The sequence below is a fragment of the Patagioenas fasciata genome, chromosome 1 (genome assembly GCF_037038585.1).
Source record: "Patagioenas fasciata isolate bPatFas1 chromosome 1, bPatFas1.hap1, whole genome shotgun sequence".
NCBI lineage: Eukaryota > Metazoa > Chordata > Aves > Columbiformes > Columbidae > Patagioenas > Patagioenas fasciata.
Window position 1 is genome coordinate 176,437,382 of NC_092520.1, and position 27,976 is coordinate 176,465,357.

Sequence of the window (27,976 nt, forward strand, 5' to 3'; positions counted from 1 at the left end):
GCGTCGTTGCCGTGGCGACGGGCCGCCTCACTCCCTGCCACCCCCGCCGCCTCCGTTCGCTCCCGCGGCGCCGCCCGTCGCTATGGAGGCGTCAGCACCCGCGGCGGCCGGGCCTGGCGGCAACCCAGCAGCCATGGCAGGGGGAGCCCGGTTCAGCCCGGGGACCCGGGAGCTGCTGAGAGGTAACGGCGGAGTGGACCCGGGGATCGGGCCCGGCTCCTCGGCCTTCCCGTAGCCCCCGCACTGCTGGAGCGCCGGGATCTGGCCCGTCCTGCCCCTCCCGTGAAGCGAAGCGTTCAGCCGCGGCTCCCCCCGCAGGGACCGGCGCTGTTGCCCGCGCCTCGGCTTGAGTCTTGTGAAGCTGCATCTTCCCCTTTGATCTGGGGTGTGAGGAGGGATCGGTCTCGGGCGGGTTCCCCAGCCCGTCCCGCTGCCGGAGGGGTGGCGTGTGGAGCCCCCTCGGGCCGCCGGCTTCACCCACACGTCGTGTTTTTTTCAGCGGTGATGGAGGAGTCGAAGCTGACGGGCTTCCAGAGGCGATACCTGATGGACTGTGTGAAACGTGAGTGACGGCGCTGCCGCTCTCCTGCCCGGCTGCTGGGCTGTGCTCAAGAGCTTTGCCGCTCACCGTGAGAGGGGGCATTGGCCCACAGCCTGCTGGGGTGGGCCAGTGCTGTGAAACAGCAGCACAGCTGCTGCTGACACACTGGGACATATTGGGTGAGGTGTCCACAGGTGTCATCCCAAACATGACATAATGGTGTGACTTGAACAACAGCCTGTCTCATGTCAGCACGTACTGACAACCAGGGTGAGACACCTGTGGCACCCTTCCCTTCATAGAATCACAGAATGGTTGGAGTTGAAATGGACCTCTGGAGATCATCTAGTCCAACCCACCCTCTAAAGCAGGTTCACCTGGACCAGATCACACAGGAATGTGTCCAGGCAGGTCTTAAATGTCTCCAGAGAAGGAGACTTCACAACCTCTCTGGGCAGCCTGTTCCAGTGCTCTGGTTCCCTCAAGGTAAATAACTTTCTCCTCATATTCAGATGGAACCTCCCATATTTTAGTCTGTGCCCGTTGTCACTTGTGGTGCTACAGTGGATCAATAGGCAGATCTTCTGCTCCTTCCTGTCTGACTTACCAATATTTTTTGTTTGTTCTCCAGGAGGAGACGCCCTGCCCCTCCAGTGCCACCCCACATCCAGCAAAGAGCCAGCACCTCCAGCGCCTGCTTTCTCCCCAGCAGTTTCTCAGCTGAGCAGGCTTTCCGTTAAACCGCATCTCCGACCTGCCAAGGTCTGCCAGGCAGGAGATGCCTACATCCGAGAGAAATTCAGGCCACAGGCAACCCGTAAGTCAACAAACATTGCCAGTAAATAGATGATACCACCTGGTCCTTCTCTTCCCCTTATGTCCATCCCCTGCCTGCAATCTCAGCAGTGGCAGGGGTATGTTAATTGCTCTTTGTCCTTAAGCTTTGTCTTCAAAAATGCTTTAAAAATAGATCACTGAGGGAACATCTACTATAAGTGCCCACTGACTTCTGCCTACTGGCTAGGAGGGTGACAGTCCTTGAGTAGAAAGGGAGCACTGTGTATTTTTTTGGCTTATAAATGTGACTCAAACCTCCAATGCCAGTTTGGTTGGCTCTTCACCACAGGTACACCTTTGCGGTGCTTGCGCAGTTCAGTCCAGGGATGGGCTGTTGTTAACATAATGCTACTTCTGGCATCACTAGCATGGAAGCTGCGTGGCCAGGCTCCTCGCTGAGGAGACAGCCTGATAACATATTTTTTTTCCCCTTGGCATTCACAGGAGACTTGGAAAAAGAGAAGCAGAGGCTCCAAAACATCTTAGCGACAGGGAAGGATAAGGATGTTGTGAAGCACAAGGTGAAGCAGACACCGGTTCAGATGAAGGAGGAGGAGATACCTGAGCCTGACCGGTTTGAAGAACGTAGGTGTTTATGTACCCTGGAGGAAGCGGGGTGGGCAGCCTGGGAAGCCGGTGCCCTCCCAGGGCTGGGGTGACAGCCTGTGCTGCCAGTAACATGAAACCCATAGCAGAAAGAGGCACCAAGCCCAGTTTCCAAGATAAAGGACTTGCTGCTGTGGTGCTGTGTGTGATCCAGCTGTCCTCACAGAGCTTTTACTGCAGAGGTTTGCTGGCAGATTGAAGCTCCCTGGGCTGCCCACACAAAATGAGCTCTGCTGGCAGGGGAACACCCGGGAGACGTGCAGGGTGATGCAGGCAGGAAGCCCAGGTACTGCGGGTCCTTTTCCCAGCCTGCATAACTCAACATAGACCAGGACACTTGCCAGCCTGACCATGCTTTGGGCTCTGTTTTCTTTCGCTCCAAGATCAGAACAGTTAAACAGTAGCAAAGCTTAAACGTCAAGCAGAATTTTAAGCGGTGATGGACTTTGGCCTGCAGAGTATTCTGGCATGGCAAAACGCTGCCTGATGTCTCTCTGTGCTTGAATCTTCAACGTGTATGTAAACTCCAGGCAGCTCTTCACTAACCAGGGCAGCACAAAGATGGGACAAGGCTCGAGTAACGTGTACAGAAGGGGAGCTTTGGTCCCTGCTGCAGGGAAGCCAGAGGGCTGGCTTCATGCATGCTTTGTTTCCAGTAAAACTTGTTGCAAGCTGAGTGTTGTCCTTGACACATCTGAAATACTCGTGTACTTCGTGGTGTGGCAAGATTTGATCCAGGATTGTGCAGCCATTGGAGCTGCCTGTGGGTCTGTGCTGCAAAGCAGCAGCTAACGCTCTGTGCCTGTGCTGGCCCTGGGAGCACAGACAGTTGTGGTCACTGGGTGCTGCATGTCAACAGCTTTAAGCAGGTTCTGTCTCCATCCACAGACCAGTTGAATTGCCCACAAGCAACAGAGAATTGTCTGTACAAATAAAACTAGAAAGTTATTGTTCCTGCAAGATAGGGAGCAGTAAAAAGATGAGCAGTGGGGACATTTTGCATTGTGTAAGGGACTACAGAGGTATTTTGGTGACATGGGCAAGGTGAGTGTTAGAGCAGACATCACTCTTCCCCTGGCAGGACCCTTGTTCACACAGAGGAAATTGGGGGTTCAGATCTAGATAGAAATACGTTTTCTTGCCTTTTTGCTGAATCCTGTTTCCACAGTGTTTTCTCTCATCCATCAGTGTTGAATGAAGTTCAAGAGAGGAAGGAGTTCCTGGCAGAGATGGAAGCTCTAGGACAGGGCAAGAAGTATCAAAGTATTATCCTCACTGAAATCTCACAGGTATGTGAGGTTCCTGGTGATATCAGCCATGCAGCACATGGAGGGAATCCCTAGCATCAGAAACCTTAAAGCAGAGTCTCCCTCCACTACATGAGCAGGGAAGGGGAAGAGAACTTCATGGCATAGGACAGACATGAATTTGCGGGATGGGGGATAGAGGTTTTCAGCCTTTTTTTCCGTGTCTGCACGTAACTTAATCAGGGAAATAGAACATTTGCTCTTGGGGTTGGCAAAAGAAAGGGGAAAAAAAAGCTGCCAACATTCTCCCTGCTCAGTCCTTTGCCTTTGTACTTTGCAGAAAATGCGTGAGATGGAGATCATTGACAAGACGAGAAGTGAGGAAATGAGAGAGATCATGACAAAAGACTTCCCTGGTGGGAACAAATCTGATCCCCATGACTAGGCCAAGGGAAGAACACAAGCACAATTTGTTTTCACCTCTTCTTTCCAGACTCTTGGCATCAGATTTTCAAGAGCTGGTGTGTGCCAGTGCCTGAAGAGGGGGCAGCACCACCTGTTGCCTAAAGCCAGAAGGCAGGAGCAGTTTGTGCGTAACTGGTAACAGAAGCAAGCTGTTGTAAAATCCTATCCACACACTGGATCCCTTCTTGCTCACTGGTATTAAAAAGATGAAAACACACAGCAGCAGCTACCAAAACACAACAAAGCAGAGCCTCCTTTTGCCAATGAAAGGCCTCAGATTACAGCAACCTACCAATAAAAACGTCACTCCTGTCCATCCACCCAGTGGTGGAAGTTTCTCATGACAGTATAATGACGACACGTATTGCTGCCCCCATCTATGACCCACTTCTGTCCCCAGGGCTCTGGGAATGGCTGTGCTGGCAGATGGCAGAGACGTGCAGCCTTGCGCAAACACAAGTCTCCAGCATTGCTGCAGGTCAGCGTGATTGTCTTCATCAGCAAACTTCTCAGCAGCAGCTGCGCTGAGGCGGCAGAGGGGATTTCAGCCCAGTGCACGCTGCTCTTTGCTGCAGGCTAGCTGTGTTTTTTTTGGTTCCTGAAAACATGGTCTGCAGAACAGCCATTGGTCTCCCACAGAGCCTGGAAATGGCTGTTTGCTCACCTCATACATACCCTCTGTCCTCCAGCAGGCTGAAGCCTGCCCCGCTGCTCCTGCATAAAGTCCACCTCCCAGTTTCCTCAAGATTCCATTATCTACTTAACAATACTCAGCCACTCCGTCAGCTACTCCCCAAAGCCAGGCAGCGTGCCCTTTCCCTGGGACAGTGTAGATACAGAAAAGAATTAGAAACCTGAGCTGCAGTCAGTTTTTAGATCCAATGTTTCTTTTATTTCTTTTTTGGTGAATGGAAGTCACGGAGTTAGTACAGTATAATTTACAAATCAGAGTTCTCACTGGGCACGGGCCAAAGGGTGTCAGGCTACAGCGATCCCAATGGCCTTTGGCAACAGTGATGTGACAGCAGGCTCTAAAGCGGGTTTGCTTCTCCTTGGAGAAGAGTTGTGCTTTGGGATCTCCCCTCCCACTGCTCTTCCTCAACCTGCTGGGGTATGGCAAGAGTGCGATGGTGTCACCAGCATGGGGCTGTGCTTGCCATCTCCCAGGGGCCACACTGGGATTGAGGAGTGGTTCGGGTCCCTCAGGTTTTGGGAAATGAGGATCCCTTTCCAGAAGGCTACACCAGCCACCTTGCAAGGCACTGCTCTGAGAGCATTTTGGCTAAAGCCTGTTGGGTTTTGAGAAGGGAAATGCAGCAGATTGCTTCAGGCTGGTTATGTCTAATTTGCTAATGAGAAGGCATGATGAACAGCTGACCAACCAAACACCCATGAAACTCTAATTCAGACTGATCCAACAATTCAATAAATAACTCCTCGCCTCAGAGGAGAAGGCAGGAAACAAAAATGGAAGGAAGAAGGGATGGTTGGACTAACACAGTCCCCCCACTCCCTCCTCAAATGCACACACACACACACACAGACATGACAAATAAAATAAAGGTTTTAAAAAGTTTTAGGGTGGGTTTGAATTCATCTAGTAAAGGAGGTGTAAAAAATAACCAGCCAAACCCTGCACACTTAAAAGTATACACAGATGAAGCTGGGTATGAGTCAGTTGTGACCGTGCCTCTCTCCCCAGCTGCTCACAGGTGGCACTGGTGAGCAGGGGCACAAGCCTTGTGCCTCTCTCTGGCACCGAGTCAGTCTTGAGCTTTTCTGCCCTTGCCTGGAAAAGGAATGTTCCTCCCTCCGAAGGCAGCAGAGTCAGGGGTGTTTAGCAGCAGTGGGGGGTAAGATGTCCTGAGTGGGGTGTGTGAGCTGCGTCCTAGCAGCTGTGTGCTGTCCACTTGGGTCCCCTCAGCCCTGTAACAGAGTCCAGCCAGCACTGGCCCTTGAGGGAGACGACAGCTCAAAATAAATAGGGCACCAGTTATTTTTTTGGCTATGGCTCTAGAGCCTCATGATGCGGAGTATTTTCTTAACATTTTTAGGTTAGGCCAGCAAAACCCAAAGAATCCTGATTCTAATGCCAGAGTTTTCTCCTGAAGTTAAAAAGGCGACAGGAAGGGGACAAGAGCGGGGTGGGCAGGGAGGGACAGGCAGGCCCAGTCCCCTCCTGGCAGAGGTCAGAGGCACATGGAACTGTCACAGTTAGATCAGGAGAAGGGACGGGGGAGCAGTTAGTGCAAATTTTCCCACAAACACCAAACTCCTTGGCTTGCTTCTCAGTTAACAGCAAGAACACTCAATGGGGTAATGTATCCAAAAAGCGAATCCATCTTCTCCCTGCCCCGTTAGCAAGGCTGCCCAGAGGGGACTGCAGGCTCCTCCGCAGCCTCCGGCAGGGGAGCGCTTTGGTCAGACTCGCCCATGCCGGGTAGACGGCTGGTGTCTCCCCAGGGTGGCAGCTCCTGTGCCTGGGGAGGGAGCAGAGAGGGGGAGAGGCGACGGGAGCAGAGGGAGACAAGCCCCCATTCCTGGCAGGTGTCCCAGCCAGCTGTGGAGAGGCCAGGGCAGTCAGGTAGCACATCCCTTCCACTGCTGATGTTCTGCTGCTCTAGCTTTTCTCCTTGGGTGACTTGCTCTTGGAGTCATGCTTGTTGCCCAGCAACTTAAGCACCTTCATGGGCTTGAATTTGCCTTTCTTCTTGTTCTCAGTCTCCATCTCCCTGTGAAATTCTGGGGGTGCAAAGCGGGGTGGTTACTGCGGGACGCTGATGGTTGTACACATGCAAGCCTGACAATGGTGAGAGCCATGAATCAAAGCCCTCTAGTGTATGCACAATTCTTTCTGTGGTAGTAGAGATGCACAGCACAACTGTGCCCCAAACTTTAACAGCCTTACAGGAAAGATTCCAGAATCTACATAGAATAGATCCACTCTCTCCTTCTGCACACAATTTCATGAATGGCTCATACTGCCCCTTGCTGGAGTTAGCAGTGAAAAAATCACTCCAAAAATCTTCCTGACTGTTTCTTACCTTTCCTTTTAATCATTGCTTCCAACATTTTGTCCTCCTCCTCTTCTCTGAAAGAAAGAATGGGAAAGAGCTCAGCAATTCAGCCCTGAAAACAGTTGTTGTATTGTTTAAGGCTAGAGAACCTCCTACTTATAAGCCGTGGAGAGACAGATCCATCACTGTCTTGTGAGCATTTGCTACCAGCAGGATAAATCCCACATGCTGCATGTACTGCCTTGTCTTTCCCACACAAGGCATTCAAAGAGACAAGGATCAGGAAGCCTGGGAAAGACGTCAGCAACAGGGACACCTTGGGACACCCCCACAAACTGCTCATATGGGGCTGAGTCAGACAGGATACACTTCTCCCCTTTCCCCCAGCCCACCTCACTCCTCACTCACCTCTGCCGGTCCTCGTCCAGGCAGTTCACAATGGCATTTCTCTGCTCAATGATGGTCACCAGTTCCTGCATCAACACCTTCTCCCTCCCTCGGTCCTCGTCAGTCCAGTCCTTTTCTACCCAGCCAGACCCCAAGGAAGGACAGGCAATTAAATGGCTGAAAGAGCTCTGAAATTCAAAGCTTTGGGGCAGAGATGCCCTCTAGCATGATCCCCATGCTGCTGGACCAGGTGGGCTAGTGGTGCTCTGGAGGGAGAGTCCTGTAGGTGACATCCCATGGGGACAAAAGGAGCACGTCCCTGCACAAGGCTGGGGCGTGCAATGTGATGGCTCTAAAGCCAGCTGATTGTGCTGGCATCCCTAAAGATCACAGAATCAAAGAACAGTTTGGGTTGGAAGGAACTCTGAAGGGTCATCTAGTCCAACTCCCTGCAATGAGCAGGGACATCTTCAACTAGATCACGTTGCTCAGAGCCCTGTCCAGCCCAGCCTTGAATGTCTCCAGGGATGGGGCATCTACCACCTCTCTGGGCAACTTGTGCCAGTGTTTCACCACCCTCATTAGAAAAAATGTCTTCCTCACGTCTAGCCTGAACCTCCCCTCCTTTAGTTTAAAACCATGATGCCTTGTCCTGTCATAATAGGCCCTGCTAAAAAGTCTGTCCCCATCTTTCTTATAGGCCCCTTTTAAGTACTGAAAGGCCACAATCAGGTCCCCCTGGAGCCTTCTCCAGATCTGGAGAAATCTGTCTCTTCACTTGAGACCCACCTAGACAGAGGAGAGATGATGCCCAGGTTAAAAAATTGAGGTAACGGCACTCAGAGCAATGCTTTACCTGGCTTGTTGAGGAGGCAACGCAGTTCATACTCCACATCTGACTGCCGCTGCTCCAGGTTCTGCTGCTTGAAGCTGCAAGGGAAAGGGATACTGCCAGGAACCACTGCAAAGCTCCAGAGAGGCAGAATATCACCTCAAAGCAAAGGGTGAGCTTGGAAAGAACCACTGAGATGTTGGTCTTATCCTGTATAGCCAAAGGGTCAGGGAGCCAAGCACCAGCAGGGACCAGCCTGGCTGTTCAAGGCTGTCCTGAAGGGGCTCTGGTGACTTGCAGCGGGTCAGTTCTGAGTGTGTTTGGATACATTTGTCTGCTTGCCCTGCTTCCCTCCCTTTTCCAGGCAAGGAGGTTGTGTCAGGCTCTCCCCTGGAAGCACAACTTTGGGAGGGTTGAGCCAGGGCTCCCCACAAGAACGTTAGTGTCTCCCCACACACCAGCACACACTTACATGTAGATGAGCTCTGATTCATGGCGCACCAGCATGTGCTTTTCATGGATCAGTTTGAACCAGTCCACCAGCAGGCTGTCCTCAGGGCTGTCTGCCAAGAAAAGGGACAATTCTGAGCCATCCCCAGCCCTGTAGGATCCCAACAGCCTGTGGCAGGATGGGCCCTGCCAAGCCAGGAGAGGGATGCTGGGCTAGAGCCAACCTGACCTCAGCCTGTTCCTCAGCCCCAAAGAGACTTTCTCTCTTCTCCCACCTCTTTCCACATCTCCATGTCCAGGATATGGCTGCAACCATTCTTGGAGCCCAGCACAGCCCCTTGTGCTCTTCCAAGCCCAGCATCAGCAGGGAGGAAGTCGCCACTGCAATCTCCCTGGCTGGACACAAGGCAGCTCTCGGGTCCATCCTGCCCCACACCAACAGAGAGCCCAGCCCACATACCATTCTCAGCACTGCGAAGTTTTTCCTCCAAGGCCACCCCACGGTGCTCCAGCTCGTCCAGTTGGTGCTCAATGGCATCCATCTCCCCATAGATGTCTTCCTCAGGGATGTACTGATCTGTCTGCACCTGCCAAACCACATGACAGATACTTCCATTGCCACCGACCTCCAGTTTCCAGGGATAACCCTAAGGGTGGTCAACACTAATGGGGGCAGGGGAACAACACCTAAGGGTGGATTTGAAATCCCCACTCTGGAGCAAAGGGAGACCATGGTGCTGCCATCCGTGGGGTCTAGCCTGGACACCATCCTCCCCAACCACAGCCAATTGCTGCAATGCCTGCCCAAACATGCATCAGCAGGGCATATGTGTACACCTATGGCCCTGGGGGAGAGGACAGAGCTGACTTCTGCCCAAAATGATCCCAGGGGCCCTTTTACCTTGCGTTTGATCAGCGGGAAGCCATGACCCGGTGCAGGAGGACGCACTGGCTTGGAACCCTTGGGAGGTTTCTTTGCAGATGGGGAGGCAGCAGGCGATGGCTTCCGGTTGAAGGGGTTCTCTTTGCAGGAAGACTGGAGTTGGGGGACAAGAGGAGACATGTGAGAGTCTGGGAAAGGGAAGGGATGTAGCATCCCGACAGCTGGGACTGAGCAGACAGGGCAGCCCTAGGGTTTGTCTTGCCTCACACCCTCCCAGAGGAGGAACACAGCATCCATCTCCACCAGCAGCCATGGGGCAAAAAGTAGCCATGCTCCTCTTTGGCACCAGTTCCCCAGCCTCTAACAAGCATGCTGAACTACTTTCCTTCACAGTTCCCTTCCTGTTTGCTTCGAGCACACAACACCCTGCCTCTCTGCTAGCACCTGGGGCATGCAGGGTATGAGCAGAACCACCACGTAATGAGCACATGCCTGAGGTTTGCTTTCGGGGGTCACACACCAAACCAACCTAAGGGGAAAGCCTGGACTTGTGATCCCCACAGTGACCAAGGGATGGACAGGAAAGAAAAGCTCCCTGATCCAGATGGCAGGAAGGTCACCATCTCACCTTCAGCTGTGGTTTAGGCGAGGAGGGGGTCTTAGGTCTCCCAGCACCCCCATCTGAAGCCAAGAGGATGGGTGTAGGGCTAGCCCCAGCAGGAGGCTTGGGGGGCAGCCGGTTTGGGCTGGTCTTTAAGCTGCCAGTGGAGACGCTCCTACTGGCCTGTGGGGTGCTGTGCTGCACCTCCCCACTGACGCTGGCCAGCTCACTGGAGGAGGAGGAGAAGGAGGAGGTGGTGGAGAGGCTGGCTGGAGCAGCAGGGCTTTCGCTGGAGGAGGTGCTGGTCAGTGGTGTGTCAGTGCTAGAGGTCTTGGTGGCTGTCGGCGTGTGGACAGTGGGCTCAGAGGAGCTTTTGGGCACTGAGGCCTCATCGGCGTCACCAAGAACCTTGGCTGAACTCTCAGAGTTGATGCTCTCAAGGCTGAGGGCTGGCGATGGGGTGGAGGATGATGGCTCAGAGTGTGACAGCCTGGAGATGGGGTGGTGGGCTGCAAAGCAAAGGGAGAGCTCAGGGAGGAAGTGACAGGGACCCAGGAGGGAAGGGGAGAGTGGTACATACTGGGGGTGGTCACGAGTGCAAAGGGAACCAGTGTCTGTCTCTCTTCAGAGAGGACAGATGGGGCCCTCCAGAGAAAAGGTCTTGCCTGCAAATGCTGTTCTCTAGTGGGCAGAGAGGACATGGCTAACACAAGTCCCCATGTAAAGGCCTGGCCTGCCAGGGAAGGGGGAGCCTCCAGGGCGCTGCACAGGGGTTGCAAGGGAGGCATAATGGGGGGCAGGGGGAAAGCTCACCTAGTGGGGAAGCACTAGGGGCTCGTGGAGCTGGCCGCTTCTTCGCCTTTGGGCTGCTGTTGGGAGTGATGCCATACCAGGGATGGAGAGGCTTGACAGCAGTCTCGCTCTGCTCCTGCTCAGGTGTGCTTTTTTGGGCAGCAGCGCTCTCCTCTTCCTCATCGTCCTCCTCCTCAAAGGGGTTGTACGACTTGGGCTCTGTGGCATCAGACTTATTTTCCTCGCTCCTGGCTTTCCCCGCCTCCTCCCCATTCTCCTCCTCTGAAGTTCTGCTCAGAGGCTCATGGCCGCTGCCTGGGGGAGGAGGGGGAGCTGGCTTCTTCTTGGGCTCTGTTTGAACTAGGGCAATCCATGGTGGGTCCTTGGCTCTTGCAGCAGCTCCAGCACTGGGAGAAGAGAGAAAGAGAGAGAGAGAGGTGGCAGGGAGCAGAGACAAGCCTGGAGGGTGAGGCACAGGATGGGAACCTAGCCCTCAAGGGAAAGGATGGATGGAGCAGGATGTCTTCCATGCAGAAGCAGCTTTCTCATCCAAGGGTGGCTCTAGTCTTCCCCAGAAACAAAATATCTCTCATTCTCTACAGGCAAACCTTCAGCCTGAGCGAAGCACGACCTGCCTGACTCCCCAGCTGCGTCCAGCATTTTGGTTTCTGAATATTACAGCCCTCACCTACTAAGCAGTGGTAAAGGCTGAGCTTTATGGGCACAGCTGTTCTGCCCTCCTCACCACCGTTCCTACCCCCAGCTCTGCTCCGCAGGCTGTGTGCAAAGGGGCAGTGGAGACCAGATGCCTGTCCTCTTCTGTGGTCACGCTCCTTTCCTATCCTTCAGAAGGCTGCCTGTCACCTTATTGTCCGAGTGTCCCATGGCAAGCCTGCACCATGGCCCAGGGAATCACTGCTCGTCAGGACAGCGGCCATCACTTGCTGCACGAACCCGCTCCCTGGCTGTTGCAAATGCTGTTGTGCAATCTCTGTCCCAAGAGCAAGAACGAAGCAGAGCCAGCGGGTTCCTGGGTGAGAGCTCAGGATATGTAAAGGTTGCAGCCAGGAGCTCCCAGTGTCACTGCACCGGACCTTTCCTGCAACAAACCCTCCACAAGGCAGAAAAGTGTCCCTTTCTCAGCACCCACAACTAGGGTCATTTCAGAAGTCACTTGGCAGCCTGCATGTGCCACAGAAACACCTTTCTGAAGCCCCCAAACTCTTCACAAACCCTAAGAGACAAAGACCCTGGGAAATACGAACAAACACTGTGAGCCTGACTGCACTGGACTGTCAACTCTAAGGGGAGGGACCTGATCACAGCCTACATCTTCCCAAGAGGAGGGGCTGATAGAGATGGGATAGGAGACCGCAGCTGAGCCATCCCCACAGCCCCACCTCACTATGGGGTTTGCAGGTGACCTGCAAACAGAAGGACATACCGATCAGAGGAGCAGGGTCTCCCTCGGGGTTTTGGGACAGGGGGGCTGGCTTCAGGTACCCTACCTAGAAAGACACAGGGTCAGACTGTCACAATACCAAAAGGACATGAAGAAAGAGGTTAAATCAAAACAAAACACCTTTTAGACATCTCCCAGTAAGAGGCTCCTTAAGACCTCATGGTGTTTTTCCCACAGTTGGTCAACCCCAAACATCCCCCTTGCCTTTTTCTCCCCTCCTCACCCCTGGATCTGCACCTGGAAGACCGACCTGCCCCGCTGTCCCCACTCCCGTGAACTGCTCTAGCACTGCCACCTTCCCTCCATGCTGGCAGCACCCCCAAGAGCTCCAGAGACATACAAGGGAGCTGGCGCTGCTCTCCCCGCTAAGGGGATGGCTGCCAATCAAAGGGTTGGTGTCCAAGCCTGAGATTTATTCAGAGGCAAAAAGGCATCAGGCTGCAGAGAAAGAGCAAAACTAATCTGACCCGCAGTTGATCACTTCGGCTATTGCAGAGGCAGAGGCTAAACTTGCCACCACTGCACTCTCTTACCGTTCATCATGCCAGGGACACACTCGCTGCCCTCGCCCTGGAGAGTGGACCTGGGCCGGGGGACAGGGTGAGAGGTTGGAGGGGACAGGGCTGACGCATCGGTGGCCCTTCTTGGGGCAGGGGTGGGCCGCGTGTCTCTGAGCCGTCCGTCCAGTGAGCTGGCTTTGTCCTGGGTGAGCACCGTGGGCTTGCTGGGAAGGGGAGGTCTTGGGGGAGTTTGGGAGACAGGTGCCCCACTGTCTGCATGGGCAAGGGGCATTGCTGTCTCTGCTTTGCTAGGCACGCTGTCCTTCTCCGCTGGGCTGGCTGGCCCCTTTGCAGGCATATGGGTCTCTGCCATGCTCTCCAGGGAGTCACCATCATCCTTCCCCACCTCCGCTCCTGCAGGGAGGGCATCCTCACCCACGCTGACAGCCCCAGCTTCAGGTCTGAGCTCTGGTGACCATCGGTCTGGACTGGGCCTCCTCTCTGCTTTTCCACTCACGGCCAATTTACCACGATGCTGCATGCAGACAAAAGTCCCTGCCTCCGACCCAGGCTTGTATGACCCCGGGAGCAGCGTGCTGGAGCACTCCTTACACCTGCCAACAAGAAAAGAGAGCCCTGTGAGATGAGGGATGCCATCCTGCCATCCTCAAGAAAGACAGCACACCTGGGAGATCATTGCAGGGCCATGGAGTTAGTTCCCATCCCACTACTAAATCGTAGTGCTGTTGTGGGGAAGTCATTCAGGAAAGGAGAGGAACAGAGAAATGTCAAAATGCCACCACACCACTGTGTGAAGCCATGGGGAGTTAACAAGGCAAATATTGCTCATGTTTGGGTTCCTCCTTCAACTCAGAAAGGATTTAATAGATGTGGAAGGGCAACAGTTGGTATTAGGATACAGCATGGTTTCCAGACCTGGAAAAGTAGAAAACTACAGTTTTCCTGGAAAAGATGCAGCTTGTAAGGGACAGGAGATAGCCACAAGATCACAGGTGGCCATGGGAGTGGGAGTAGGATTGACCAGAGACACAAAACAGGGAGTATCAATAGCAACTGGAATCAGGAAGCAACTGGTTCAGAATGGGCACAGAGTGGCTATGGGCTGCCTTGCAGGGGCCAAGGGTCCAGGTGGGTTAAAGAACCGTCAGACACATTTGTATGAGAAAAAGAAAATAAAACAAAAAACCCCCACTCACTGAGTATTAATTGAAATTATGCCACTTCTGACTCAGGAAACCTCTATGCTGGGGGCTTGTAGAATCCTCAGGAGCAGCAACAAACATGCCCAGCCCAGTCTCACGCTCCCCTCGCTAGTGCTGGCCATGGCCCCCACCAGGGCTGGGGCATTTGGCACAGTATGACACAGTAGGGACGTTCTTTAACTCACTCTGCCTCGCCTGTTGAAACTGGGCTAAAAGCTTCCCCTTCCTTCACTGTCTGCCACACCTCCTTGGATCATCCACTCTTTCTGAACTGAACCTTGGAATCCTCCCTAATGAAGCCCTCCAGGTGTAAGTACAACACACGGCTCTGGCAACAAGTCAGCCCTTTTCCACCTGGGAAGGGAGGAGGACAGCATATGTGAGAGAGAGCCAAGGGCAAGGGGCTGATCAAGCACTCCCATGAAACCCAAGCTTGTTTCTTCTTGTCTGAATACCTGGCACTCACAGCAGCTGGCTGCCCTACACTGCGAGCAGATGATTTTGGTGAGGAATTCTGCTCTAGGTGTTCAGTTGGCAGGGATTTCCTCAGAAATGTAGAGCAGAAGCATGAGGACACAGGGGCTCTAGAGACAAGGGGTATGATGAAATTATGATGAAATGAAGAGGTGGCAAGTTCAGACTAGGGGAGAAAGACTTTCGGTTTCACCTCTGTCAGCTCACAGAAAATGCTGCCACAGAACAAACTGCACTAACAAATTAGCAGGGGGCAGCGGGAAAATACAAGAAAAGCATAAGGGGGCAAAACACTCAGGACAAAATTACAGGGATTTTGCAGCCCAGCCTGAAGGGCCATGAGCTGTGCCAGGCAAACATTCCTATCCCATGAGCAATGCTGCACCTGTACCCCACAAAGCTCCTGCTTTTGCCGCAGCTGCAGATGGGAAGCTTGATGGGCCCCAGCTCAGCTCCCAGCACGACTCCCTTCCTGCAACGCTGTTTCTATGACACATCCTCAGGTGGCTTAGGCAGGAATTGTTTACACAGGTGAGCGAGGCCTCCCATATCTTCCCAGTGGCTCAACATTTCCGTCCTCAGATGCCAGCTGCCCAATTGCCAGCTCCTGTCCTGTGGCCTGCAGGAGAGATCTCATCTCTTCATCATCAGAGCAGAGAAAGCAAAGTGAAATGACTTCACAGGTGCTGCAGGTAAGGACTTGTACCCAGGGAGTAACCACAGAGCTGCTGATGTCTAATCCCTCATTCCTCTGTTTGGTAACAGCCTGCAGCTCTGCACATGCTCCCCTGGGAGCTCAGCACCACCCCAAGCAGCATGGGAGCCTGTATATCCAGTTGAGGATGTGGAGTGTGGGTGGAAGGAGGTCTGTGGGATGATGTCCTAGCTTAGACTTCATTGGAAAGTGGCGTTGGGGGTTCTGAGTAGGCAGATGGTAAAAAGGCAGAGCATCCTGGTTTATGGGGCTGGGAGAAGAACAAGGGGGTGGGATCCCAAGTCAGTGAACTGGAAAAGCAGAAGAGAGCAGGGGAGGCAGGGAGTGGGGGAGGCAAGTAGCACGGAGCTGGACACAAGGGGCTAGTCAGACCCTGGGACAGGAGCCTGACAGGCAAACACACTCTATTCAGTATCATTTTGGGCACTGTTGTTGATGCTCCACATTGCCCAAGGACACGGACAGATGGATGCAGCTGGCTGCAGACCTCCAGCTTGCTGGGGGAGAGCAGCAATGCCACCAGGCCTGGACAGCACATACCTGAAGCACTGGCGGTGGTAGAGCTTGCCCTCAGCCAGGTAGCGCTGGACCAGATGGACGTGCTGCTGGCAGGCCACACAGGTACTGCTGAGCGTGGTGCGCTGGGACCGCTCCACCGGGTCTTGGGGGGCATCGTCCTGAGATACAAAGCACGGGGACCTTGGGGTGAGGGCCATGAGCTGCTCCCCAGCCCACAGCTCCTCTAAAGCAGCTGCTCTCCATGCAAGATCCATCGCTGAGCACTTACGGCACAGCTCAGGGGCTGACCTCAGGGTCTAACAATGCAAAGAACAGCTGTCCCCAAATCCAGGCACAGGCAGGCTGCCTCTTTCCAAATTAGAAGGGGCCATTACAAAAGGTGCCTTTCCCCTATCTAGGGGCAGGGCTGAAGTTCTGTGGAAGGGACTCCTCTAAACCCCACAGCAACAGGGACCTGCAAGGGGAACCTCTTCTCTTTGGGTCATGCGCCATCCCAGACATCTGCTAAATCCTGAAATAAAGGGCCAAGAAAGAAAAAGGCATATTTTCTGCTCTTCTAACCCTACATTCCTGCTCCTACAGGGTTATCCTACCATAGGAGGGAGGGTGTTTGTGCCCTGGATGGCTCAAGGAACCATCTGGTACCATTTCCCCCCAAGCCTCTTGCCCACCATGGACAAAGTTCAGTCTGCAGACTCTTGGAGAGAAAACACTCTCACAGCTGGGTCCTCCAAGGCACCAAAATCCCAAACACTGCTCCTACGCCAAAACACACAGCTAGCTCTCTGCACGGATCCATGCCACTGTGATGGGCTCTCTCCCATCTCCTTGTCTGCAGCACAGGGAGGACCACTGCCTCTGGCTAGCTTTGAATCACGAAATTAGATACCTGCGGTGCCGGGGGACTCTCAACCTCAGCCACGGGTTTCTTGTGGGACAGCAGAGGAGGAGAGGAGGCAGCAGCTGGGCGCTTCATAGGCGGAGGGACTCTGACTGGAGGCAGAAGGCAAGGAGGATCAGGCACAGAGAGGAGTGGTGACTCACGTCCCCCATGTTGGGGGAGGGGAAGGGAAAAAAATAAAATCATCCAGCCTTGTGACACAGAATGGGACTTGCTGCTCCTGACACTTCAGTGACTATTTCTGGGGGAAGAGACAAACACAATCTACTAATGGGTCAGAGAGGCTGCCAGAGAGCTTAGCCCTGCTGTGGATCCCCTTTGGGGGCCCAGGGACACCAGCTCTCACTCTGATTTGATTTAGTCATCAAATCCTGCTCGACTTCCTCGTAACCAACTCCCTCAGCAATGCTTAGAGCCCAGAGCACCCCAGGCAGCTGCTGACCTATTGTTGTGACCCGCTGGGCACCAGGGCTTCTGGGCTGCCAGCAGGTCTGCGAAGCATCTCCTGCCCATCAGGGCTGGCACTCACTCTCTGATCACCAGAAGTCCTTGGCTGGGAGGCCACCATCCCTAAAGAAGTATATGCACACAGAAGAGATTTATCTGATGTTGTGGCTAGAGAAGGGAATAGTCTCCACCCAGGAGGGATGCCCTGGAAGAGCTGTCTCAGAACAGCACTCAGCTCAGGTTGCAGTTGCAAGGACAGATGAGCTGATTTGAGAGACTCCACCCTGACCGCCCTTCCTCCCTCCTCCAGTCACTTTACACTTACCAATGTGATAAAAATTAGATGCGGCAGGCGGGCTGCCTATCTAGCTCTCTCCCTTGTTAGTGGGTTAAAGCAGATCACAAGGGGTTTGATGAGCACCAGGGTGGCCCAACCCACACTGCAGGAATGCAGCATGGAGGGAGGAGAAACAAGGCGTTCCTCTTTCCAAAACCCGAGCTGTTAAATCACTTCCCACCTCTTGTGAAATCTCACCCTGCTCCACAACCTGCCCCAGGCCTTCCTCACTGGCACCAATAAGATCCAGGAGAGGCAGGTACTAACTACGCCTCTCCCCTTCCCCACTAACACACACGGCTCCCATTTGCCACAGGATGAGGTACCTCTGGGTTTCCTGTACTCAAGTGGGGGCAAACTGGAAGCCAGACGGATGGGAGGACACTTACCTTGGCCGGGGTTGTTGAAATGGTTGTAATACTGAGACACATAAGTCATGATGCTGAGGCAGTCAGGGACTTTCATGGAGACCATGTCATTGGGATCTAGCAGAGCTGGGATGCCCAGCTCCCTCTCTGCCAATTCGAAGGCCTGCAAGAACAGTAGAGAGAGGCATTAATGAGACAAAACTGATGCTCTCTGAAAAATAGCAGAGAAATAAAGTTGGAATAGCCCTGGGTAAGATTAAGTATTAAGCCTGTGGTAGCCCTGACGGACAGAGGCTCCCAGACATGCTACTTGATGAGAAAGGTGGCATCAGAAGCTGCAGCTGCCACCTCCTTAAAGTCATTTCAGCTGCTTGTGCCCCTGCAACTCCCACCCAGGGGTCTTGGCATTTGGCTGCTGCACTGGGACAGGAAGGGTAACTCTCAGGAAGGCCCAGTTTTCACTGGAAAAAAAACAATGTTTTTTCAACCTGTGAAACAGGGCACAACACCAGGGCCTTCACGCAAGAGCCTGGCAGAGAGCTGGCACCAGGGAGAGCCAAGGGTTAGCAAATAATTCCAGTGACGCAGCCAAACACCAGCTTTACTGAGCAGTGGTCCTGGCCACCCCAAATGCTCATCCCACAGAAACACTGACTCTACCCATCCCTTTGTGCTCTGAGATGCCACCTTGTCCCCTCCCACTGTTAACAGAGCCATCCCTGCTCAACAGCAATGAGCCTGCCATGCACAAGCCACTTTTCTGTGTCTTAGCAAGCAGAAATGACAAGGACATTGTGACAAGAAGCACGTAGTTCCTACAACTGCATACATGACTACTTGTAAAGAAAGAATGAAGGAAGAAAATGGCTGTTTGAGAGGTTCCTGCTCAGTGGTGTGTGTGGATTACTGGCTACACACAGGCCATGCCGCTCTTGTGCCAAGGGCAGCACACCCGCAGTGATCTCTGAGGGAGAACGGATGCAAAACCACGGCAGGGAAAGACAGTGAGTCAGGAGGGATGGGAGAGGTGTGGGCACGAAAAGGTGAGGTGCCATGTGCAGCATGTGTGTAAAGACTGAAGGTGACTGACTGGTCTCTGAGGCACAAGATGCTGTGCAGGGTGTGGGATCTAAAGAAAAGGAGTGGAGAAATAAATTAAAATGGATATTGGCACTAACTGACAGTGTAAAATGCCCACTGTGAATACCCAGCTTTGCTCAGCCTGGCTTTAAGCCAGTTCTCTGGACTGAGCTCTGCTCATCACAAGACTACAAGCAGCAGGGAGCAATAAGAGACCCCAGTACAGGAAAGAAACATGCTGCATGGATCCCAAATGGGAAAAGATAGCTGCTAATGGTTGAAGGAAGCCAGCTGGTCTAGGAAAGGATGTGGGCAGGATCCCACTGCAGTGTCCTAACCCCGAAAACCTAAATGACCTAGCCCAACTCGTCTTGGGAAGGTGATGGCCCATGTCTCTTCATGTACTAATAGGAGCCTGCAGCAATTGGTCTTTCTCTCAGGAATATAACAAGGTTATTTCTGCTCTGTCCTACTGCTGGTGTTGGCCATCTTCCCGTTCTTCACTGCCTGCTTCTGCTGTTGGCTCCAGCTGTCCCAAGCAGGAGGGGAACGTTGTGGACCAGCTAAGGTTCAACATGACCTTCCTCTCTGCTTATACCTGGAGTAAAACTAGCTTCCTGCTTCCATTGCCTGCCAGTCTAGAACACCTGAGGTCAATAAGATGTTGCACCATTTTAATTTTCACCTGAGACATTGTCTTGGCAACTATCACAATAACCATCTAATCTTCTCTTCAGTCCAGGCTGAAAGCTGATGTTTCAGATTCCCTTATGTTTCCAGATAAGCTCCTGCCTGCTACTTACAAATGCAGATTTTTCTTACCCCCTCACCACCATCACAAAGTCCTCCCACACTACATGATCTCCATTGAGTCACTCTAATGACCCTTTTTCCTTTTGTGTACAGCATAATGGGGACTTACCAAGCGGTTATTCTCATAGACATCATCCTTGGAGAGGGAATCAAAGTCTCTGAAATGAGAAAGGACAAAAGAGCAAGATGAGATGCAGAGGAAGAGCGCCTGAACGCCACCACATGCAAGTTCTCAGGACAGCCAACCTTCCTGGGACATTACAATAACTCAACATAGGAGACCCTAGAGAAACAGAACCTTGGTAAACCAGAATTCACATTGTAAAGGGACAAAAAATACCAAGGGAAATTGTAATTAAAAAAAGAAAGCAAGTCCCAAATGGGTGGTGGCCAGGAAATTAAAGTTACATTCTTGTCTCACATTACCTGCTTGTTCTGCCCTCAAAGTTAAAGGCTGCAGAAATACCAGAACCACATTCTGACTAACACCACACACCACTGCACCAAAGGGCTCACATCACCCCAAACTTGCCCCTCCAAGGCCACCAGCACAAGAGCAGATCGTCCACCTCAAGAGAAAGAGCTGCTTGCGTTAAATCTCTCTCTCCAACGAGAGTCCTTAGACAAACTCCCTTGCACCACCTCAAGGGATATGAGGTCACCCCAGGATTTGGAGTGACAGAGAAGGTCTCAAACTGCACTTCTGTCCTTGCTTACCCCCAACACTCACACTGCACAGCAAAACATCCTTTATGGTGAGGTAGGTTGCTGAATGCAAGGTGGGCAGGGCAGAGAGAGGAAACCCAGCAGTTCCCAACCCAAACATATTGTGTCATTTCACTTGTCCCCCAGGATCCCTTTGGGGATCTAACCAGCCCAGCCACAGGGACTGATCGCTGCCTTCATCAGTGGAGCAGAGGGTTAAAGTGGTCCTCAAGTTTTCAATAGAGGGGGGGAAATACAGGAAGCAGCTAGTTACGCCTTTTTGCATGTGTGTGTGGGTATAATGTGTAAAAACAGCACCACGCTAAACTGATTACAGCCCCTTCCTGCCAAGCATCTCAGCTGTGTCACAAAAAAAACCCTCACGCAGCAGCTCGGTGTGCCTGTGAGCTGGATTCATGGAGGAGGACACAGCCCAGAGGTTTAGGGTCAGGCGAAGCCACCCCAATGGCCCAGAGAGAGGTGCCAAAGCTTTGGAGAGTGACCCAGAGAGACAATTTAGATCAGGAGGGGGCATGTCCCCCTCACCCCAAAGGTGATGTGCAGGAATCGGGGTGAGATGGTGAATGCTCAGCTGCAGAGAGGGATTGTGGGAGCCTCCCTTCCTCCATCCCCTCTTGGGTTTTATTGCCTTTTCCTGTAACACTGACACAACCCGCCCCAGTGCCGCACGGCGGGGCAACCAGCCCCTTCTCCAAGCCTGTTGTTCACGTTTCCCGATGCGGCAGAGGAAGTCTGCGATGGGCTCAGGAAGGTTTTCCCAGCTGCCTGCATCACCATAAAATTACACTTCCTCCGTTCAAAAGCAAGAGGCTGCCGGGGCAGTTTCCTTCCCGACATACGAAGCTGCAGCCACTCACTGCTGTGGGAGTGAACGCGGCAGAGATGCAGAAGATGGGCCGGACATCCAGCTCTGTATTAAGCATCTTCCTGAAAGCAAATACACGCACAGAACTCAGCCTATTCAAAATAAAGCAACTTTTCTCTCTCTACATGCTGGTGAGAAAAGGCTTCAGCCACAGCCTTTACTTTGATGTGAAAACCAGTGCTTTTTTTGTATTTATGACTAGTTTCCACTGAGAGATGTTTTTACCCCAAGTCTTTTTTTTTTTTTTTCTTTTTCTTAGAGAACTCCTTTAACCTTGCTGTATTTTTTTTTTTTTCCTTTTAAAGAAAATACCAGCTTGGGAACACAGGAGAAGCGATGACAGCAAAGTTATATATCAACTGCCTTCTAAACATTTATGACCTTCATTTTGAATGCCCTCACTTTCAGGATATGGGAGTGGTGCAGCTGGAAGCTCAAATACTCCTTGGTGGCCTGGGCTGGGATAGTTTTTTTTGACAGACAAAACATCATGTCCAGTCCACTCTGTCCCAGCAAACCAAAGCCATTTTAGTAAACCAAGGCAAATCTGCCTGGGAAAGCAGACGCCAGCAGAGAGGACGTGAAGCTCAAGAAGTACACAGGGAGCTACCAAGCAGCAAGGGAATAAAAAATTTTTTCCACTAAGACATGATTGCAGAATCTCAGCTTTTACCGGAGATGCTGAATCCATCAGTATGAGGCCTCAGGGACCACAGTTTACTCAGTTCCTTTCATTGCATTTTTCAGCTCCCTCTCCAAACAAGCCAAGCAGGACCTCGATGGTCTCCATCACCCCCAACATGAGCACTCCCATATGCCACCCTGTCACACAGCATCCCCACAGCTCCGGGAACGTTCCCTGTACCAATGTGCAAGAAGCATGGCCTCTTAGGCACGGGGTACAGTCACCCCAGACAATACCCCTTTCCTCTTCACAAACTGTCTTCTCTGCTGAAAGACCAGAACTTGCCATCCCACAGTTCTGTGACATGTAGCTACATGTCACATTATTTCCTTGCCCTGATCTCAGCAGCCTTTCATCCAGCCACGCTCAGGCTCCCCTACTCACAACACACCAGGCTAAGGGATTGGATGTAAGAATGGGCGAGATTCTGGCTATCCCAGCTGAACAACCGTCTTGACTCAGCAAACCCCAGCATTGTAGCAGATCCTGGAGTAATATTTCCACACAAATAACATCCCAAGAGCTTACCTAATTAGATACATACAGAGCCACTAAGCACTCCAGGGTTTAGGGCAGCTGCCAGGGTGCACAGCAGACCCAGGGAAGGGGGAAGGGTGTGCTGTACAGCTAAAACCAGAGCAAATTCCTGGATTCCTCAAATATAAATCATGAGCCCTTTAATGGCAGTGCTGCATAATAAGCCCTTCAGCTTTTCAGGTCTCGTCAGGGAAGCGCAGGCAGTACATGAGAAGGAACAAATGAGATTTGTGATCCTGCCTTGTAACCGAACCCATGGCTCCAGGGACACAAAACAGAGATTCAAACACACGGCTCTCATCTCCTGTTTTCTTCAAGCCTTCGTCTCTCTCTTGGCATTTGAAAGGCGTGTGCCATGCTCTCTTATTATTCTCATCCCCATATGCCAAGAACCTCCCCTGAGCTCCAGGGAGGCTACACAGCTTGGGACGCTGAAAAATGCTTTTTGCTTCACTAAGCTGTGGCAAATGTCTTGTAAATGCTAATTTCATGCTTTAGATTTCTAGAGAACTGAGCAAACAAACTGATTAATTCCCACAGTCCACTGTCAAGTTGGCCTGGATGTTTCTAGATTAACTGACAAGGGAAAAGAAGAGATTAAATGTCTCACCCCAAGATCACACAGCCAGCAGTGCAGTCAGAGGCTAAATCCAGGCCTCCCACTTCTCCGATCGGGAGAGTGAGGCAGCGAAACCAAGCGAGGTGTGTGCAGCAGTGGAGTCAGAGCCAGGGACTTTGAAGTTCACAGTTAAACACAAAAGTCCCACAGCTGTGCAACCCATCTGTGAAAACACCTTTGGGTGGATTCACTAAACCAGGGGTGTCAAACATTTTCACCGGGTGGTATAGGTTGTATAAGTATACAGTCCTAAAATTACATTTTGCCCTTTGAAGGCAACCGCGAGGCTGATGTGGCCCCTGGTGAAGATGAGTCTGACAGCCCTGCAGCAAACACTGAGCACTTTCAGCTTTGTCTGTTTCTTTCAAAAAAAATCCTCTGGGGTTTACAAGAGCCCTGCAGAAGCTGCTGTGAAGCTCTCCAGGGGAGCACCCTTCTGATGTCACCTGCCTCATCCCAAGGGGACTGTGTTCAAAACAGAAGTCACGCGGCAAACTGCCCTCAGCCTCACTTATGCGTATGGCCTCTCCTACCTTTCACAATAGCCTGTTCCTCAGTGTGTCGCCTACCAGGACAGCAGGGCAACAGGGGGTGTCGAGGTAGGGTCAGACAAGCGGGACAGATCAACAGCCTCCACAGCTGGAGAAGAAGGCCCGCAGGATCAGCGTGCCAGCAGAGCTGTGTGGCACAGGTAAACGAGAGAGTTCCAGCTCAGCTCTTGTATGGATGTGCTCATTCCTCCCCTCTGCAGCCCAAGGCGAAGCCAGCAGACGCGTGGAAGCAGCTGCATACAGAGGAACGTCAGCCTTCGGGGAGCAGCCTGGCTGTCTCACACAGGCCAGGAGAGCCCAGCACAAAGGAGGACCATGAGAGGTCACAAACATACTTGCAAATCCCTGCCAAGTCCCATTACTAGGCTGACTAAAAGCACTTTAGAAGAAAAGAAGGGCAACTACTTTTCCTCCACCATCAGGAGATTTACTGCGTCTGATCCAATCTTCTCACTTCCAAATCGGGACAGGCTGAAGAAGCTGGAATCAGATGAAATTATGCTACTCTCCTGACCACTTTCTGAAAATCCTTCTACAACATGCCATGTCCTTGTAAGGCCCTGAGCTTTGTCTCTCCAACACAGCTCGTGCAGAGGACCTGTGAAGCATTTAGTTAGGACATCTGCCAGGAACAGATTTAAGCTCACTGACAACTTAGGAGCAGTGGCTGCTGCTTAATGGGATGGTAAATATGGTTAATGGGAAAGCATCAGATGGTTTTAGTGTGTTTATTGTAAGCTTTTGCTGAACCTCTGCTTTTCAGTTCCCAGTTACTGTGCCACTCACATGAAAAAAAAAAAAAAAATCAGAAACACAGTAATTGGAAGTGTTCCTGTCCTTAATTTGTTTCTTCCTCTCCAGCAGCCTTGCAACTCAGAGCATTTTCTGAGGTTCTGTCCTAGCTGGTCAGAGTGAGCCATACCACCCAGGAGCTGCTGGGGCACAAGACCACTGAGCTCCCTCAAGATCCAGGGCAATGTAAAGCCACCATACATCTTTGCTCTTAGTGGTTCCCATACACCACACTAGAGGGTTTTGTGGCAGCCATCTGATACACGTCAGGCAGCAATTTGGTTTCTAACCTACCTGTTCTGCTTCTAAGAACATGAACCTGTTTTGCTCTCTTCACAGGCACTGCAGCTCCAAAGCAATGTCACTATCAACCCTCTGTTTGCCAGAGATGGCTTTTTTTGTCCTGTTGTGACAAAAGGCTGTCCCAAGACCAGTTCCTAAAAGAGGATTTGGTCAATTCAGGCAACCTCAGAGGAAGAACCACAAGGCCCGGAGCAGAATGTGACAGGAGATGCACTGCTGGGCTTTGCTGACAGGTGAGGAAGGCATGGCAAGGTGGGGCAAAGCCTACCTGCATTGCAAGGGCCACCAAAGATTAGAGCAGCCAGGAGGCGGATTCCCAGCAGTGCTGGGGCACGCAGGGTTACAGTGGCAGGTTGGGGCAGATTCCTTCCAGCAGCTCGGCCAGTTTCTCCAGCTTGACACCGTGCCCCCAAGCAATCCCAAACTCACTGCCTGTTCAAACCCATATTCCCCTCCAGAGCCACCTTGTGAAAGGGAGGTGAAACAGAGGAAACTCAACTCCAAGCCACTCGATGGGGGAGGCCAGCAGGGCTCAGATCCCTGCTGTTATTTTCTACCTCCTGCTTTCACTGCAGCACCCACAGAAAACAAGCTGGAAGCAAATGCAAGAAGCAACCTGGTCCACGGCTCTGCATGTTTTGGAGGAGAACATCCCTGCGCTGGGCAGAGCTCTGGTCCTTGGGAAGGGGGAATGCCCACCTCTGGCAGAGGCGGAACACCCCTACGCGAAGCTGCCAGCACCATGCCGCCTCCCTGGCCGCCACTGCTCCCAGGAGGTGTACAGCAGCACATTGGCTTGAGGCCAGACCTGTCCCACCTCCACATTCTCTTCAGCCTTCACTCCCATGACACTTGCTGACCCTGACGGGTTTCCCAGCCCCGGTAAGAAGGTCACTCAGTGAAACACTGCATCCTTCATCCCGGTACCCAATTACTTTGGGAGGTGATGGAGCCACTGCCCTGCTCTCTGCCCTCGAAACCTCGACACCGACACACAAGGAGACCCTGTACCTCTCCGCTGGCCGGCCCAGAGCCATTTCCTACGGTGCCTCCATCTCCTCCATCTCTCTGCGAGCCCCCACCCACCCCGTATCGTCCCAGACAGCGGCAAAGGGGGACGGGTAGCTCAGCCCCTCCAGAAACGGGGCTCCCGGTGCTCCTCGCGCCCCAAACCTCCAGGTCCTCCCTTCTCCTCTTCCTGCCCCCAGCGACCGCGGGCCGGAGCCAGGTCCCGCGGCAGTCCCGCCCGGCCCGGCGCGGCGGGCGAGGCGAGGCCGGTGCCGCGCGGCCTGCGCGGCCGCTGCACTCACAGGAGGTCGGGCCGGTGCCGGTGGAGGATGGCGCAGAAGGCCAGGCCGTCGCGGAAGGAGGCGCTGAGGTCGCGGATCTCCACGCCGCGGTACCCCTCGCACTGCTGGCGGCACCAGGCTTGCAGGGCGCCCCGCGGGCCCGACATGGGGGCGGCCGCTCCAGCTGCTGCCGCCGCCGCCACCCGCCGGCGCCGCGAGCCCAGGGGCGGGGCCTCTGGGGGTGGGGCCGCGGGGCTGCGAGGGGCGGGGTCTCCAGGGGGCGGGGTCTCCAAGGGCGCGGTCCCCGGGGCCCGTGGGGACAGGCCGGGGACCCGTCCTCTACTCCGGCGCCTGCCCGCTCCCTTGCAAGGGGAGGGCGCCGCAGCCGCTCCCCGGGCTGGCAGGGTCAGACCCCGAGCAGCTGGAGGGACAGGTGGGAAACACGGGAGGGAATGGGATGCCGCAGTCCCCTCAAAAGGGAACCTGGATGCTCCAGGGAGCAGGGCCAGACCCCGGGGCTGTCTGCTTGCAGGTAAGGCAGCAGGCTGGGGAGACGCACCAGCTCCATGGTTCTCCGCAGTTCAGGGAAGGCTGAATTCTCAGAGAAAACCTATGAACAGGAGTTTCAGCCTGTATTTCCACTCCATCCTTGAAGAAGAGGGGCAACAGCAAGCAGGAACTGAAAACAGTTGGGGCTGAACTCATTTAACTTCAGCTAAAGGAAAGACAAAAACCCAGGCAACCTCATCTCTGGATCCTCTTCAGGCTTAGGTGGCGGCTGCTCTCGGCAGCAGCAGCAGCTCTCTGCAGGCCCGAGGGGCACAGGTCACAGCAGCGGAGGACATGGAAACACCAGGCACTGAGGCTCGTGCGGGACCTAGGTGGCTCAGGAGGTAGGCGCGGGGCGAGGGAGGGCTTTGAAGATAAGGACACTTGGAGTCACAGGCAGCACTTCACAGGAAGCCCTGGAAGAAGTGGAGGAAGAGCATGATACAATCTCAGGAACCTATGACATGGAGGAGATGGATTGTCAGGAGAACTGGCTTTCATGTTTAGTGTGATGGTCTGACCATGACGGGGGGGCGGGGGGGGAACAATATTAAAAATAACTTTTTTTTAATAAACTTTTTTTTCATTTCCAAGTAGGTGAAGGGGAGGCAATAGCTACCTCTCTGTAAGACTGATCCATCACACTTACTGATTTGGGACTGGCACTGGCAGCAGTTAAGAATTCCCTCTCTCATTTTTTTTTATATTCTTTTCTCCCATCAGATCTCATGCTTAGCACCCTCCTTCCTCTATTCAACTGTTTCATTCTATCACTCCATGGCCCCAGAACTGTAAGGACTAAAAAATAAATTCTCCTTTAATGGCTCGTGCAGCCTGCCCCCCCAGTGCCTGCAATAGGCTGTGGTCTAAATCACTGGAAAAGCTACTGTGTAGAGAAAAAGGAAATTAAGTATTGTCTCAGTTTGGTAACGACCCAGCTGGCTCCTCAGCATCCCCTAGACCTTCCTGACAGCATCTTCCTGAGGTATCTCCTAAGGGATGATAAAGGATGATGCTAAGGGATCAGGGGTGTTTTCTTGACTGTCTGTTCCAGGGTCGGTAATCACACTCAGCCCCTTCACAACTGCAGGTCAGAGACATAACCTCCTGCTGTGGCTCCGTGATAAAACCATTCTGACCAGAACTGCCTGAGAACACTTCCACTAACCAAACCCTGCTGCAGCAGGCAAGGCTCGAGCTCTGGCAAATCCACCCCACCTCCCTGCAGACGCCTTGCTAGCAGCAGCAGGGCTCTGTTGATGCTGCTGAATGCCCTGAATTCCTCCTCGATTCAAGCAGTGCCAGGCACCACAGCTCGCTGAGCCCATCTTTCTGCCCCATGAGAGAGCTGCAAGCACTTCCTGGCTTTGTTCCACCAAGTGCCAGTCCCACTGAGTTAACCTTCAGTGGTCCCTCACACCAGGCGTGGAGCCAGGCAGACCAGCGGATGGTCTCTGTGCATCCTTTGGAAGCTGCTCTGGCAGACACAAACACAAGCAGCAGCATATTCACGTACCTAAGAAGTGCCTGTAACTGCTGGAGTGTTTAAGATGATACATATAC

General features: G+C 53.0%; 2 protein-coding genes across 3 annotated transcripts; one reads left to right on the forward strand and one right to left on the reverse strand.

Annotated features, from left to right (window-relative positions):
* Nucleotides 1–8: 8 nt before the first annotated feature.
* Nucleotides 9–4,567, forward strand: C1H22orf23 (chromosome 1 C22orf23 homolog). The gene is made up of 6 exons (XM_065842740.2): nt 9–182; nt 500–562; nt 1,173–1,358; nt 1,823–1,963; nt 3,173–3,273; nt 3,572–4,567. The coding sequence occupies exons 1-6, from the start codon at nt 83–85 to the stop codon at nt 3,674–3,676; spliced, it is 696 nt and encodes a 231-aa protein (XP_065698812.1). The 5' UTR covers nt 9–82; the 3' UTR covers nt 3,677–4,567.
* Nucleotides 4,562–26,080, reverse strand: MICALL1 (MICAL like 1). 2 transcript variants are annotated; one of them, XM_065851244.2, is made up of 16 exons: nt 25,886–26,080; nt 19,607–19,655; nt 17,626–17,767; nt 16,441–16,544; nt 15,573–15,709; nt 12,654–13,234; nt 12,103–12,166; nt 10,680–11,065; nt 9,894–10,375; nt 9,284–9,418; nt 8,843–8,969; nt 8,405–8,495; nt 7,957–8,030; nt 7,122–7,236; nt 6,741–6,787; nt 4,562–6,438 (listed from the first exon to the last, which is right to left on the reverse strand). In XM_065851244.2, exons 1-16 carry the CDS (start codon nt 26,029–26,031, stop codon nt 6,317–6,319), a joined length of 2,802 nt encoding a protein of 933 aa, XP_065707316.1. In that variant the 5' UTR covers nt 26,032–26,080; the 3' UTR covers nt 4,562–6,316. The 2 variants fall into 2 exon arrangements, with proteins under 2 accessions (XP_065707316.1, XP_071658053.1); XM_071801952.1 differs by lacking the exons at nt 19,607–19,655; nt 25,886–26,080 and having other exon boundaries at nt 16,441–16,540; nt 17,626–17,710.
* Between the last annotated feature and the right edge of the window lie 1,896 nt (nt 26,081–27,976).